Source organism: Neopsephotus bourkii, unplaced genomic scaffold, assembly GCF_033783945.1.
Source record: "Neopsephotus bourkii isolate Nb327-2 ecotype Australia unplaced genomic scaffold, CSIRO-AGI_Nbou_v1 NB_795, whole genome shotgun sequence".
NCBI lineage: Eukaryota > Metazoa > Chordata > Aves > Psittaciformes > Psittacidae > Neopsephotus > Neopsephotus bourkii.
Window position 1 is genome coordinate 634,630 of NW_026901291.1, and position 12,188 is coordinate 646,817.

At 47.3% G+C, this 12,188-nt stretch overlaps 1 protein-coding gene across 24 annotated transcripts in view; it reads right to left on the reverse strand.

The window, feature by feature from the left end:
- Nucleotides 1–10,551, reverse strand: part of FBRSL1 (fibrosin like 1) — a 537,101-nt gene extending 526,550 nt beyond the window's left edge. For 12 of the 24 annotated variants that reach the window (XM_061355317.1, XM_061355314.1, XM_061355315.1 and 9 more), the window contains exon 1: nucleotides 10,223–10,549. In XM_061355317.1, the coding sequence (XP_061211301.1) occupies nucleotides 10,223–10,516 (294 nt within the window). In that variant the 5' untranslated portion in view covers nucleotides 10,517–10,549. Of the gene's footprint in view, nucleotides 1–10,222 lie in introns of all 24 variants that reach the window. The other 12 variants (XM_061355309.1, XM_061355302.1, XM_061355303.1 and 9 more) reach the window with 2 other exon arrangements.
- Between the last annotated feature and the right edge of the window lie 1,637 nt (nucleotides 10,552–12,188).

Genomic DNA, 12,188 nt, shown 5'->3' on the forward strand with positions numbered 1-12,188 from the left:
GCCCCCATTACAGCAGTTCATAACCTCTGTTTTGGAAATGGCACATCCTACACTCACCAAAACACAAGCTCATTCTCTGAGGTAATCTGGTTTGATGTTAACAGGAGGCTCCAGACACCCTCCTAACCAACAGCTGCTAAAAAGATCATCTTTTCTCACAAAAAGCCTAAAACTTGTACAAATGACTTAGGAGCAATCATGAGAACATTCTTCTGATCCAGCCCTGCAAGCACTTCTACCTAGATGCAGATAGCAATTTTTTAAGTCACATACCCTATGTGACTTAGCATCATCCAGCGATGTGGAAGAAGAGTCATGAGCTGTATGAAATCCAGTTATAGACCATGTGCAGCCCAGAGGCTCTCATTTCGCTTTCATTAACCCTCTTCCCAATAGAAACAGCATTGGAAACGTCAGTGCCTGTATTGAAGTCATCTCAAAATGGTTCTCTCTACACAAGTTACATTAACCCCACAGATACAGCCACCTCCACAGCAATGGAAAGGATCTGAGAAAGCAGCTCAACTCCAAATTTCCATCTAGTACCTGGAGGGACAGCCCAAACCCACAGCAGGGGGGTTGCCCAGAGAGCATTAACAGGCCTTGAATCCAGTTATCAGTTTGTTTGTTGTAATCAATAACATTACCATGTGCACACTGTAATGAACATATACACATCTGTGGAGCTTGATGGATGAGCTGATAGCAGACAAGTTACAGAATCCATTTGGTTGAATAACCATTGTCATTTTCAGCTAAAAAGCACATTAGCAAACTCACATCACAACTTGGTACTGTTTGGCTTCAAAGAAAAAAAAAGGCAGGAGGATTTTGCATATCTTGCAACAAAACCTCTGTTGAGATATATGTCTGTTCTGCAACAGGAGGGTTTCATAGTAAATGCATGAATGAGTGCTCTATGAGACACAAGATTATAATCCATAGCATCAGTAAAGACTGATGAAACCCAGGAGAACTTAACAAGCCCTGAGTCAAACGCCTGTACTTTAAGAGGAGACTGAGAACTAAAGCTTGGGAAAATCTCATGCTAAGTTTACACTTGCAGCAGTACCCTAAGCGTAGCTCACTCGGCAGGGCACTGCACCGGTCAGTACATCCCACATGATGCTTACACACCACACGTGAACCTGAGCTGGGGCAGAGGGGACACATTTCACTAGCGGTTCACACAGGAGATACCAACTTGGGCGTGAAGCTACCCAAGCGACAAATGAGGCCAAAGGGCACCAGTGAACATCCTGCACATGGCCAGGACCCATCACTTGGAAGCATCCAACCATAGACAAGCACATGTCTATGCCATAACATGGCAAACACAGAATACTGCTGTGGCTCCGAAGCACCGACAGCACAATCAGCTCTTTCATCCAAGGCTCTCCCATCACCTCCTTCACAAACACAGCATGCATTTCAAGTTACACATACCAGGGTTGAGAGACACCTCCCTTGAGTCAGAGGAGGTGACATGAGATCCCCTGAGCAGCAATTCCAGCCTCCCATCACGTACTCAGCAATGGCACCGGCAACTGAGGCAACACAGGCAGTGATGAAAAGACTTGCCTGCAGCTCAGAGAGGAAACTTGTGGCAGAGTCAGAAAGAAAACCCCATTATCTCAACTTCCGGACCCCTCTGCTAACCACCAGACCACAAAACACTTTTATTGTAGGATAACATTTCAACAAATAGCTATTTTCTGTTAGCAGAAAACCCACTTTACAGTTTTACTTTAAAAAAATCCATTTTTACTCCAACTCTGCGGGATTGCAAGCCAGCCCTGTGACGCAGCATAAACAATTTCTGCCTCCTTTCCATGCCCCAGTTTTATTAAGTAATCCCCATAAAGGCAATTACTGAGCTTCTAGAATGAAAAATAACTACCAAAAAGAGAGAGACAGCAAATTCTGTGTATCTTCATTTGCATACGGATTTCCTTCCTCCCCCTTTCTAAGGTTTTTTGCCATGAGGTCTTTTATGTCTCTTTCAATAATCATATAATTATATGATTCCTAAAGTACACGCTGGCAACACTTCAGGGGATTTTAGTCATTACAGGTGACAAGACTTTTCTCTCATGTCTAATGCTCGCTAGGATTTCCTTCCACTTCATTCACAGATATGATGAAGAACTGAGCGACACCCAAAACCCTCTCCCAGACAGATTTTAGGGCAATCAGCCCTCTTCCTTCTCCATTACGGATACAGGATGCAGGCAGAACTGAACTGCAATGAACTTCAACCGGAACGAAGCATTTTTTCAATTAAGCAGCCCATCATTTTTCCCAGGCATCACGTCCAACTATTTTAATGGCTTTCACATTTTTTCTTTAATTTTACAATCCAAAAGAAATGCCAAGGTTCCATCAAGGACCAAGGATGCCATAATTCCATTTATTCCAATAGCTGCAAGTTATTAACAAGCTGCCAAACAGCATAATTATTTTATATCAAGTTTGACTGATTCCATAAACATCTCTTAGCTACACACTATCTTGAGCCTTGCTCCCCCTGAGTGCAAGTATGTGCTCAGGCTAAGTGGAATAAAGAGGCTGCACGTCCTCTTTGACAGCAGTGCAAGAGACATTTATGAGCCACCAAAAAATCAACAGCAATAATACATTTACTAGCTGACGCACTCCATGTTATTGTGAAGTCCAAGACATATTTTACCTTAAAATTCTTTGGGGCTTTAGCTCCTCTGTACAAATAAGAGCCGGCAGAAAAGAAACTGCAGCCTCACTAATCAACAGGAGGGGTTAAAGACATGAGCTCAGTGTCCATCAGCACACCACAGCCCACTGAACAACAAGAAGCCCTAAATTATCATTTGGTTCCCAACTTGGGCTGCATGCTTCCTCCTAACCTAAGCACCTCTGCACTAAGTACAGGCTACATCAGGGATACCCTAGCATCAGAGTCAATCAAGCTATATTTAAAACTGGGAAAAATTATAACAATTATAACTATATTTTCAAGAAGCTAGAAAGAACATCTGTTGAGAAGATGACAATGCAATGATATCCAACCGCAAATACTATAGACTACAGGCACAAGTGCATCATGTATATATATTTTTTATATATATATACACACACATACACACACACATACTTTCTGAATGTGTCTGTATCACAACCTGTTCTGAGCAGACCAAGGCAGGCTTTGGACAGAGGAGAAGAGCTCAAACACAGCTCCTTTACCCTGCTGACAGTGCCCAACAGTCCCCAAAATAGAGCTTTTGACTTAAATTGCCATGTTTGTATGGCCCAGCTATAGATAGCCAGCACAAGATTAAAAAAAGCTTTGCTCTGAGCACAAAGAGAGAGACAGGAATGGTGCCATAAGCTCATGTTTTGCAGCCAGCAGCACAGGGAAATGATTTTGATCCCTTCAATCCCCTTATCCATGCCAACCGCCGAACTTGCAGATGCAACTTTTGTTCAAGTTTAGTCCCTTTTTGGCTTGAAACAAGACAGAGCTACAAAGCAGATACTGTCCCTTCATCTCAGATCATGGAAGTGCTATGTACAGAGCTGCCCCTGAGCTCCCTTTCACCAGGTACTTCTGAACTTCAGACCCAGTCACTCAGTACAAAATAATTAGGCTACAAAAATTGATATGCCCTTATTTGCCTGTCATTATGGCCCAACACAGCTGCTGGCCTGGCTGGGCACAGGGTGGGAGAGCCCTGCAGCCGGTGCAGTTTGTACCTGCCCAGCTTTCACAATTGCTTGCACCAGAGGAACTGGACCAACAAGTAAATGCTGGCAGGTCTAGGCGGCTCGGAAGCTGTTTAACCCTCTCCTCCATTTTAAACATTTTGGATTAATAACATAAAGGATGATTCTCCTTTCAGCATCTGGGCAGTACCCTTAAGAGCCCATCCATTTTGGAAAAGAGACTGTGTTTCAAGGAGATGGAGCAAGGCCAGTAAAACAGTGCTCCAACTCTTCTCTGAGGAGCACGGCTGCAGTGGTCACAGCCTCTGTTGTGCAGACACAGCAGAGCCAAGAGATATTTAACCAGCAAGAGCCACTTCACCTACATAAAACTCTTTTATACCTTTACTGTGATAAACTGGAGGCATTAAAGTGCAGTGAATTGGAAACTGTTCCCACTTAGAGCTGGATGTTCACATACAACTGATACCAAGATGCACGTCCCACACACTGTATTTCAAACCTTCATTTAAAAAACCTATTGCATCAAGCAGGACACAGTGTTTCAGTTCTGCTGATACTGTTGGCTCTCAACTACTTGCTGCAGCAACACAAACTATACAATGTTCCCCACAGCCTTTAGCACCAGAATAAAGACCAGGCATAAGAGAAGATGAAGCAATAAGCACATTTTGGTAGCACTTTTCCCCAGTCAAGGTGCACACAGGTTTACAATCCTAGTTAAGCCTGATGCAGGGGGAGCCACCTGAAGTAGCAGTGTGAATTCAACACTTGACATCAAGAAACAAAAAGCGGGAGCATACCAAGAGGGGAAAAAGAAAGCCCGTACCCCAAAACCTTTCTATCAGCGTAACTGTCCCCATGCCAGGTATCGTATCTCTGTACCTCTGTGACTTTTTAAACAGCTGTGCGATACATCAGCCCTTCTGCAGGACAAGCAGGAATCTATCAGAGAATAACTGAAATAACCAGGCTCATATTGTCCTACCCAGCTCCCTTGGCCACTGATAGCATTTCCCAGACAATAACACTGTGATAGTCAGTCACATTCTGCAAAATAACTGAGATAAATGATAAGAAGTGCGCCATTTTATCATACTGAGAGGACAGTGAAGTTTTGAGTTCTTACTACATAAAAAAGTCAAATGCACTACTAGAAGTAAACATGAATTTGGATCCAATATCATTTATTATTTGGGTGAAGTGGAATACTAGTTTTATTTTATCCCTTTGATTAAAAGAATCTTACCTGTGCAATACAGAGCACCTTATGTTATCAAATATGATAGATTCCAGTTTTCAATTTACTATCATTTATCTTCTGAATTTGCCTGTGCTGGTTGGGCCACCTGACACTTCAGCAAGCTTCATCTCATGTTCTACCCCAGGTTTCAGACTGCTGAAGAAAGGCAGAGCAGTCGTGCTACAGGAAACCATTTTGGAAAAATTAGTATGATACTAAAGAGGTCATTCAAAACACCCGGACAGACAGAGCCAAAAATGAAACCTCGGGTGGGGATGGGGGTGACCCCTGAGCTTAGCTGGGACTTCCACAGCCCAGCCTCAGGTAAGCAACCTGTGTCCTCTCTCCAATACCTTTGCAGCCATGTTAAAACCCAGCAGGTTTTACTGATGAGGTAGAAAACTCCACCAGAACAACTGGATCATTCCTCATTACTGCCTGCCACCCAGTGTGTGCAAGGAAAGCTGGGTGTCCAGGGAACCCACCTCTCCTTAGTGCCTGGTCTAACCAAGCACATACTTCTGGCTTTCCAGAGCTCTGTTTTAGCTCTGCATTAACCACCTCTTGCTCCTTAACAACAACAATACCTTAAGTACCTGCTTAGGACAAGATGCAAAAAATCAACAGCTAGGAGAACAAATCAATGGAGTCTAACCAGCCTTAGGGAAAACCAGAAGGCATTTAGTGCCTTTAGGGCATCATCCAGAAAATCATTAGCCTTCCTGAGGTTAAAAGCACCTTTTTAAAGGAATAACCAGCTATCAGAAACACTAACTTGTTACACTATCACTTGACAATTTAGTAGAAGGTGAAAATACTTAAATATCTAGGAACCTGGTTTAAAACATGAAACTAGCTGTGGGGAAAACTAAGCTGCAAAGTAGATAGGCAAAGATACAAGGATAAATGAGAAGTTACAAAGCTAGGTCCGTGGAACTAGAACAAAACCTTTGGAACAGGAAGCTGCAGTTAAATACACCGGTTTTCTTATCAATGAGAGATCAGAGCAACAGAAACAGCACAGTGTACAACACACATGTGAAAACGGCCTTATCAAGATAACAGCCAAAGAACTTAGGGATTCTGTCCAGAAGTCTACTATCACCATCACCTTCTAAATTCTGCTACATTCAAGTGCAAATAGCAGAGAAGGGACTGGGATTTAGCACCGCCAGATCTCTGGATAGGAACAAAAGTGGGTAAAGTGTTAATCTCCTCAGGGTTTGCGACCAGATGCATCTGGGCCCTAACTCAGCTTGTAAGGGCAGCATCACCACTTCAACAGGACATGCACAAAGTCAGGCTATGCCCTTCTCAGCTCAGGGATCTACTTCTAGACAACAGCTTGCTCCCCACACATTTGCAAGTGGATTCTCCATGAAATTCTCTAAATAAGTTAAACATTCCTAAAAAATCCGTACGCACACACACCAAACCCATACACACAGACCAGGAGAGTTAAAATTTCTAACGGCATTCCAAAGCTTTGTTGGAATCCGTAAAAATGGCAAACAACAGCCAAAAAGAAAACACAACCCCTTGTCTTTCCAACTACTTTGGGAGAACAATTGCTCTCAAAGATCGCATTCATTAACATTCTGATGAAGTTCCCTTTTAGCGCTGTTTTTCATACTTGAAAGGAACAGCTATGATCAGAGAGAGCCCTCAACTACCGACTCACTCATTTAGATTCTCTCCCTCTGATTCACCAATCACCTTCAAGAATAATTAGCAGCTCTGTCTGAACGTAATGAATATACACACATGCTCACATCCATACCATTCATTTCGGAAGGCGGTGAGAAATCCCCTGTTTCTCAGCCTGCCAGATTTTCTGACCCTAGCACAGGAACCATCACCTGATGGTGTTCCAGCAGCTGCCAGTCCCACTGGCCACCTAAAGCCTGCAGGTCAGGGCAAACTAAGCTTCCAGGTTAACTCCAAAGTTGTGTTCAGTGGCTGGGTATTAAAAACCAACAGCACACACACCCCAGCTGCTTATAACCTGAGTTGGAGCCGGATTTATACAAGAAGATCCAGTGGAAGGAAAGGAAAGGGGAAGTTTTAACTTCTTCTGCACAGAAGGAGGCTTTTGCTGGCTTGTCAGTGGGCTTTATTTAATCTTTTCCCTTAATTTAAAAAATGCATATATATAATCAACTCTGTCTTTATGTGAAAGATGGTAGGAGAGAGGATCCGTAAGTCCAGTCACAAGTGTCACTGAAACAAGACACAACAGTTTCAGGTGACAACTGCCAAAGGAAACACTGCCACATGAGTTAAATCAAAATCCAGAATGCTTAAAATTCACATCAAAGTGCTAAAGGAGATTGCATAAAGCCATTCCTCAGTATTAAACTTAAGTGCTCATACACCTAGGTCAACAGAAAGGAAGAACATATTTTATTTATTCTTTAAAGAACCCTTTATTTCCAGGAACACCAGTGGTGAGAATTTTCTTCAGTGGGGAAGGGGAATTCACAATATTTTGAGATCTAAAGAAAAATGAACAAAAAGCCACTATAACCCTCCCAAATGCTTCCACCATTAAGCTCTGCCTAACCACCGAGAAATCTGATTTCCAAGGGGAAGCCCAGAGCTTAGCTATCCTGCTATACGTAATCACAGACCACTGTAACGTCAAGAGACAAGCCAACCGAAGACCACCACCACAAGAAAGGATCACAACTAACTACCACACATGCAACAAAAGCTCCTTTTAGGATTAGAAATAAAAGTCTTTTTTTTTTTGTCCAGTACTGTCCCTAGGCTGCGTACTCTTATTCTATCTCCCCCCTCATAAACATATAAGGTTTCCATTCTCATTTATTTTCAATATATCATCACAGATTATTTTAAGTCCTTTTAAAAAACAAACACACACTGAAATACAATTCTCCAAAGCAGAAGAATCCCACTTGCTGCAGTCAAGTTCCTAAGAACACAGCTCCATACCATGCAAGATGACCTTGCTGTTCCAGCCATTTAAATGGGCATACATTGCTTTAAAGTAGTTTTGCCTTAACAATCCCCTTGCCCTGCTGCTGCATCAAGCCTGCCAGACATCACTTACGGTTAAACACAGCGCTGCAAGGAAAAATCCATGTAACACAGAATATTTTCTCCTTTTACTCTTACTGGTATTTACAAAATGCACACTATCGTTAGAGGCCCTCCAAGACAACACATCTCCTAGTTCAGCACCTGAAACAGGTGAATTCTGCTCACACTATTCCCCCTCTGAGGTGCCAGCTACCATCCAAGATGCCGAGGTGCACACAGTCTCTTGGTGCTGGTGAATACAGTAGTAACCAATTAATTTTACTTGGTACTTCAGTATTTTGTGAATCTGAGAGGAGACACTTTTGTAAAAACTTTCAGTTATCTATTTTTAAGAAAAAACAAAAGTGTTCCCACAGACAGATGTACTTTAGGGTGGCAGAAGTTTAAGGTCACCTTCTATCCTGGTGCGCCCTGTTATCAAGGTTATGGTTTGGTTAATTTGATAACAAGGCTTATCCCATTTGAAAAGCCCCGAGTTTTCCATGTCAGCCCTGGAGGGACTGCACTATCATTTGAATTCTATTTCCTGTTAATGTACTCATCATGCTAGAAAATGTCTACAGGAAGATGAATTTCACTGTCTCCACTGACAGCTCAGCAGAGACTCAAGGGTTTAATTGGACCTACCTGCTGATGCATATTTGACTAAGAGCATAGCATACCCAAGAAAAGAAAAAGATGATACAGACAGGTGCATAGCTTGTTTTAAAAGCACACAAATTACTCTCATTATCAGCAGCTGGTTTTCCTGTTGGGACAACACCCCAAAAAAGGTGCTGTGAAAGGCCAAAGAATAAGCATCAACAAGCTCACACAAATCATCTTCCCACCCCAGTACCTGCACACCTAGTGCTGCCCGGGGACTGCCAGGCTAAACTAAAGGTCCCTCCTGAGCAGGAGCACAGATCTCCAAGCAAAGGTTTCATCGCCCTGGCACCAGGTTAGGTGACCAAGGCCATTGCTGACACCTCCATGAGAGCACAGGGACCATCTCTGGGACTTTGAGAAGTTCATTCCATGACATCAGATCCCAGAGGCCTTCATGCAGCAGGGGAGGAGAAACAAAGCTCATGGACAAAATGGGATCTCAAAGCCCGAGCCAAAGATGCCGGAGATCCCAAAGCAAGCCTGAGAGTATTAATCAGCCTGCACAGAAGCCCTCAACACTGGAGCACTGGCTAACAGACACACAAGTGACAGGAAACCTGAAGCAACAGAAGCACCTAAAACTTTGCCCACGTTCCTACCACTGCATGCCAAAGAAAGTGGGCAAAAGCACCAGAACTGCTCATATTTACTGGGAATCCAAGTTACTGCACCCATCAAGCAACTTGTTGGGTGCCTTCTCTCAACAACTTACTTCTTCCCCTCGTACACAACCAAAACAAAAATCCAAAGCCAAAGCCTTAGTTTGTCAATGTCCCTCTGAAAATATTAAATTTCCTGCTCTGCTTAACTTAGCTCAGACAAGGCAGGCAGTATTTGCTCAGCAAATATTGTTTGTAATAAGTTAGACAAGCAATATTTTTTGCCAGCCTATTAACATCAGAAAAATATGTACAGTCAACAAGAGATGAAGAATTTGTTCAATTACTTCAAAAATGGGAATTACAACCAAGGGATTATTATCCATTTAAACATCTCTTTTCCACAAAATGTCAAACACTAGCCATTCGCTAACAATCTCCGGAGACAGATAAAGTAACATTTTGGCAAAGCAAACACAAACTCCTCGAACCGGGGGGGGGGGGGAAGGAAGGAGGGCGGGAGGGGGAAGCTCCACCATTCACAACACCACCGGACCATCCCAACACGCCAGGAATATTTTGCAGCCCTTCGCCAACCAATTAAAACCCCAAACAAACATTTGACTTGCCCTAAGTGATCGCTAACACCCGCCGGAGCCGAGAGCAGGAGGGAGGGGTGAGTAGGGGAAGGAAGAAGGGGAAGAAGGAAGGTGGGGGGCAGCAAGGTGCCAGCGGGGCTGCGAGCACCCGGGCTTGCTCGCCACCCTGCCGACCGCAGCCCGAGATCCCTCCGGGGTGACAGCAGGATTAATGCACCTTAATTGCTATTTGCAAAATTCAGCAGCCTGAAAGCACGCCACTTTTTATGTTTTATTGTTATTATTTTCTTTCCTTTTTTTCCCTTCCATCCCTCCCGCCCCAGCCCCCGCCCCGCAGGAGGTCAGAGCCCCCCGGCCCCCTCCGCTCTTACCTCCAGGGCTTCCAGGGTGTTGAAGCTGGCTATGGCGAAGCCATCGATCAGGTCCTCTTCCTGGGAGCTGGACTCGCGGCGGCGGCGGCGCGGGGGCCGTGCGGCGCGGGCGGCGGGCGGCGGGCCCCGCGGGGCGGTGCAGTTCTGGCCGCCGTTCTCCTTGCCGGGGCTCGGCTCCTTCTCGGAGCCCGAGGAAGGGCTCTGGTTCCGCGGGTCGCGGGCCGCCGCCTCCCGCCGCCGCACGCGGTCCCGCTGCGACCTCGACCTCCGGCTCTGCCGGATTTTCCCATCCATCGCCGAAAGAAGCAGCGAATTAAAAACAGTATTTAAAAATAATAATTAAAAAAACCCCAAGAAAATAAAGAAGGCCGGGCGAGCGGGGTGGGGGGGGAGTGGGGGGGTGGCACGGAAGGGGGGGGGGGTGGAGAGAAAAGTCGCCCCCTTCAACTCACCGCTTCCCCTCTCCAAACCCCGGAGCCCTTCAAATATAACAATTAAAAAAGGGGGAAAAAATAATAATCAAACAACAACAAAAATCCTGCTGTTCAGACCCTCGGATCCAGGGCGATGATAATCCACAGAGCAAGGCTGGGTGGCGGTGGGGCGAGCAGCACACACACACACAAAAAATATTAAATCCACGGAATGACCTTGACAAATTTCCACCCCCCGCCTCCCCCCCACCCCCCCAAAAAAAGCAGAGACGGGAAGAGGAGGGGAGGAAAAAAATAAAAAAGGAAAAATAAAAAAAGAGGGGGGCAAGATCTATCTGGATCAGGACGAGGACACCTCGGCTTCACTCGGCGCGGAAGAGAGGCAGATCCAGGAGGCTCGACCCAGCTCGGGATAATCCAGGCGCGGCGCCCCCTCCCCGGGGGCAGCGCCGCTCCGGGGCCCCGCTCCGGCCGCCGCACACCGCGGCGGGGGGGCCGCCGCCGCCGCCGCGCTCGCCGCCCAACTTTCTTGCCGCGGAGCGAGCGAGACAATCCCTGGGCAGCCCCCGCCGCCGCCCGCCGCCGCCGCCCGCTGCCGCCGACCCCTCCTCGCCGGGCGCCGCCGGCGGCTCGCAGCCCCCCGCGGCGCCCCCGCGGCCGCCGCCCGCTGCCGGATGGCTCTCGCCCGCCCGCCCCAGCCCGGCCGCCCGCGGCGCGGCGCAGCCCCGGCCCCCAGAAGCCGCTCAGTCGGCGCTGCCCGGATGCCGCCCCATTCTCCCCGAGCTGGGACGCGGCGCTAGCACCGCCCGGCCGGCCGCGCATGAGCAGGGCTGCCAGCTGCGCGTCATTCCCCGGCGCAGGCCCGGCCGTGCCCCCGGCCCCCCCCCCTTCTTCCTCCTCTTTCCCGCCCCGCCGCCGCTTCTCCCCCTCGCTTTAGCAAGGAGAGGGGCAGAGGGAGGCCCCAGGCCCGCCCTCACCCCACCGCCAGGAAAAGTTTTCCCCCGGCCCGGCTCCCGCTCCTCCTCCCTGCCCTGCTCCCGCCTCATGGGGCCGGTGGTAGTCCCAGGAAATGGCGGGGGGCCGGCCGGGGTCGAGGGCCAAGGGAAGGGGACAGGGGGCGAGCTGAGGACAAGGGGTGGGCTGGGGATTAAAGGATAAAGCGAACGGAGGAACAGGCTGGGCGTCAGAGGATGAGCAGGCGTGAGGAGCGACCCCAGGGATGAGTTGGGGGTTAAACGACGAGCTGAGGTATGAGGCATGGGCTGAGGGTTGAGGGGGAGCTGAGGGACACAGGGGGAGCTGAGAGAGATGGGAAGAGCTGAGGGATGAGCCGGGGAGCAACCTGGGACTCAAGGGACAAGTTAGGGGACTGTGATGGTGAAGGCACAGGGGCAGAGGATCTGGGCATCCACAGCCGCAGGTGGGACATGTGGCAGCACAACAGAGCCAAGCGTGAAGTCTGGGGTCACAGAAATGGAGGCAGGAGAGCCTTCTGTCCTTTAGCCCCTGCTCCCCGTCCGTCCACCTTGATG